Source organism: Poromitra crassiceps, assembly GCF_964638095.1.
Source record: "Poromitra crassiceps genome assembly, chromosome: 11".
Classification (NCBI taxonomy): Eukaryota; Metazoa; Chordata; class Actinopteri; order Beryciformes; family Melamphaidae; genus Poromitra; species Poromitra crassiceps.
This window is the reverse complement of record NC_139643.1, coordinates 34,648,516-34,651,015: the sequence shown is the minus strand read 5'-3', so window position 1 is coordinate 34,651,015 and position 2,500 is coordinate 34,648,516. Positions and strand designations below refer to the sequence as shown.

Here is a 2,500-nt window from a genome sequence, read left to right as displayed (position 1 = left end):
GTTCATGTACTGGCTGATTGTGTGCTGTACCAGCGGTGTCCAGCTGTCGGGCATGACCTTGAGGGCCAGGGGCAGCAGGTCATCGAAGCAGGCGTCCAACAACAGCGACCGGATCTTTGGGTACGACATCACTGCCCAGCTGGCGGTGAATCCTCCTATGGACCAGGCATATATTATAATGTCACTGAGCCGAAAGCCCAGTTTGTGCACCGCAAACTGGATCACTACATCCATGGCATTGGCCTCATTCTGGGGGAACGGTACTCCCGTACTGCCGCCAAAGCCCGGGTGGTTCCAGCCCAGTACCGAGTAGCCACCTTCCAATGGAGTGTTCATGCAGCCCACCTCATAGAAACCTGCGTTCCCCTCACAGCAGATGACCAGAGTCTGGCCGTTCTGCCCCCCGGCTCTCCTTTGATCTACGAACATGGTGTCGATCTCATTCCCATCACAGGCCACCAGCTTGTTCCTTTGGCCGTCAAACTCTTCTATGAGCCGAGCCTGGCCTTGCTGGAGGTGGAGCTTCATGGCCTTCTGCAGTAAAGCCAGGGAGCCAGGGTACAGCATCCTCCTCCCAAACGAGTGGGCGATAAGAAAGCTGATGACGTGACATGGCAGACTGCGTACAGACTTGAGGACACTGTCTGCTGCTCCTCTCCTGGGCTCTGGCTTCAAAAGAGAAACGCCAGCGTTGGACGGCTTCGGATTGCTGACTTCTGCCCAGCTGAAGTCCGCAGGCCAGTAAGAGAAGTCAAAGTCATAGCAACTAATTTTTTTCTTGTTTGCAGGGGTATGCTTCTTCCTGCTTTCCTCTAAAATGGAGATGAACCGAAGATACTCAGAGTTTTTCCATCTCCCCAAACCTCTAAGAGAGGTCACTCCTAGAAGACACACCAGCACCGTTCCCACGTAGTAACTGACTGGAACTAACTTACTGCTGTAGAGATAGCAGAGGAGAAGAGGAGAACTGTAGTAGGAGAGAGACCACATTATTGAAGCCCAACCAATGATTTTGTCACTGTGTTTTTCCAGACTCCTAGGTTGGTAGTTCCATCCCCTCCTCCCCACCTTGCTTTCAGGTCGAGGCTGGTCCGGTGAATGGTGAATTCGCTGCAGATGAGGCCCCAAAAGACAACAGAGACACATCCGGCCGGCCATTCTTACACTATAATGAGCACGGAAGTGATGTCATCAGAGATGATGTCACCAGCGGTGTTCTAAGGCATCGAGTCTGCCGCAAAATCCATTCGAAGAAGAAGAAGAGGTGGCTCATTAATTTGCACTGTTGCTTCACAGCAAGAAGGTAGGGCCAGGGCCTTGTTGAGGGTTCCTAGGAGGATTCCTCACCGAAGGCCGTTGAGCAGGATTCGAAGCGGGAGCCGTCAAGCAGTGAGGGAGGTCGGCGCGCTGGCACGAGGGCCAAGAGGTCTGGCAACACGGCGGTCGAAGAGGAGAGCGAAACATTGAGGAGGGGGCGGCTCCCCAAGTCTGGAATTTGTGTAATACTCTGTGAGAGGCGGCAATGTGCCGCAAGGCGTCCAGTCTGCCGGAAAGCCATTAGAAGAAGAAGACAGCAAGAAGGTTGTGGGTTCAAATCCCGGTTCGTCCCAGGTCCTTTCTATGTGGAGTTTGCATGTTCTTCCCGTGTTCATGTACTCCAGTTTCCTCCTACCGTCTAAGACATGTATGTTAAATGGGGCGAGGGACTAGCAACACCACCACGTAAAAACCCCCTTGCTACAAAAACCACAATCGCAGAGCTCGTTGGCGCTATGTGTTTGTGGCCCTTTGCTCCACTTAGGAGCCTACAGGGAATAACAAGATCTTTATTGAGATTTTTTACGTCACTGCAAATCGTGCAAGCCAAGGCATGACATGGGGCCCCCTTTAGGGAGGTTTTCGATGTCATTGCAAATCATCCATTGGTTGTTTAAGGGGTAGGGGGTTGCGGTCACTGCTGTGGAGTAAATTTTGTCAGCCCTCGGGGGTAATGCGTGAAACCCCAAGCAGTTGCCTGCCTTTCCTGTACACAAGCTTCGCCTCTGGGTCCGTGGCCCAGAGGGCTCCTTGATATGAAAAGGGTTGAGAATCACTGGTATAGAGAGAGATTAATCAACCATTTTTGCTTTGCTGCAAAATATTTGCCATTGTGCATGAAATTAACAGCTTAGCAATGCAATTTTGTACTCGGTGAGTCAGAAAAACAGCGCTAGACATCAATCCTCCTATTCTCCCGACTCTGCGATCATAAAAACCAAAAGCCATAAGCTTTAATGTGACTATGCCCAAAGCAGCAGGCTATTACATTGATCAGATTTATAGCTACAGTATGTTGTGCCAAGTGCAGAGTGGAACATGGTAGTCAGAGGGGATGACACAGAGTGTAACATGGTAGACAGAGGGGATGACACAGAGTGTAACATGGTAGACAGAGGGGATGACACAGAGTGTAACATGGTAGACAGAGGGGATGACACAGAGTGTAACATGGTAGACAGAG

General features: G+C 51.0%; 2 protein-coding genes across 2 annotated transcripts in view; both read right to left on the bottom strand.

The window, feature by feature from the left end:
- Positions 1–1,158, bottom strand: part of abhd16a (abhydrolase domain containing 16A, phospholipase) — a gene marked incomplete at its 5' end in the record, with an annotated part of 1,617 nt that extends 459 nt beyond the window's left edge. The window contains one exon of the mRNA XM_083645720.1: positions 1–1,158. This exon is cut by the window's left edge and continues 459 nt beyond it. Coding sequence (XP_083501846.1) covers positions 1–1,158 — 1,158 coding nt within the window.
- cspg5b (chondroitin sulfate proteoglycan 5b) overlaps positions 1–2,500 on the bottom strand; it is a gene marked incomplete at both ends in the record, with an annotated part of 22,800 nt that overhangs the window by 7,796 nt on the left and 12,504 nt on the right. The window lies entirely within an intron of this gene.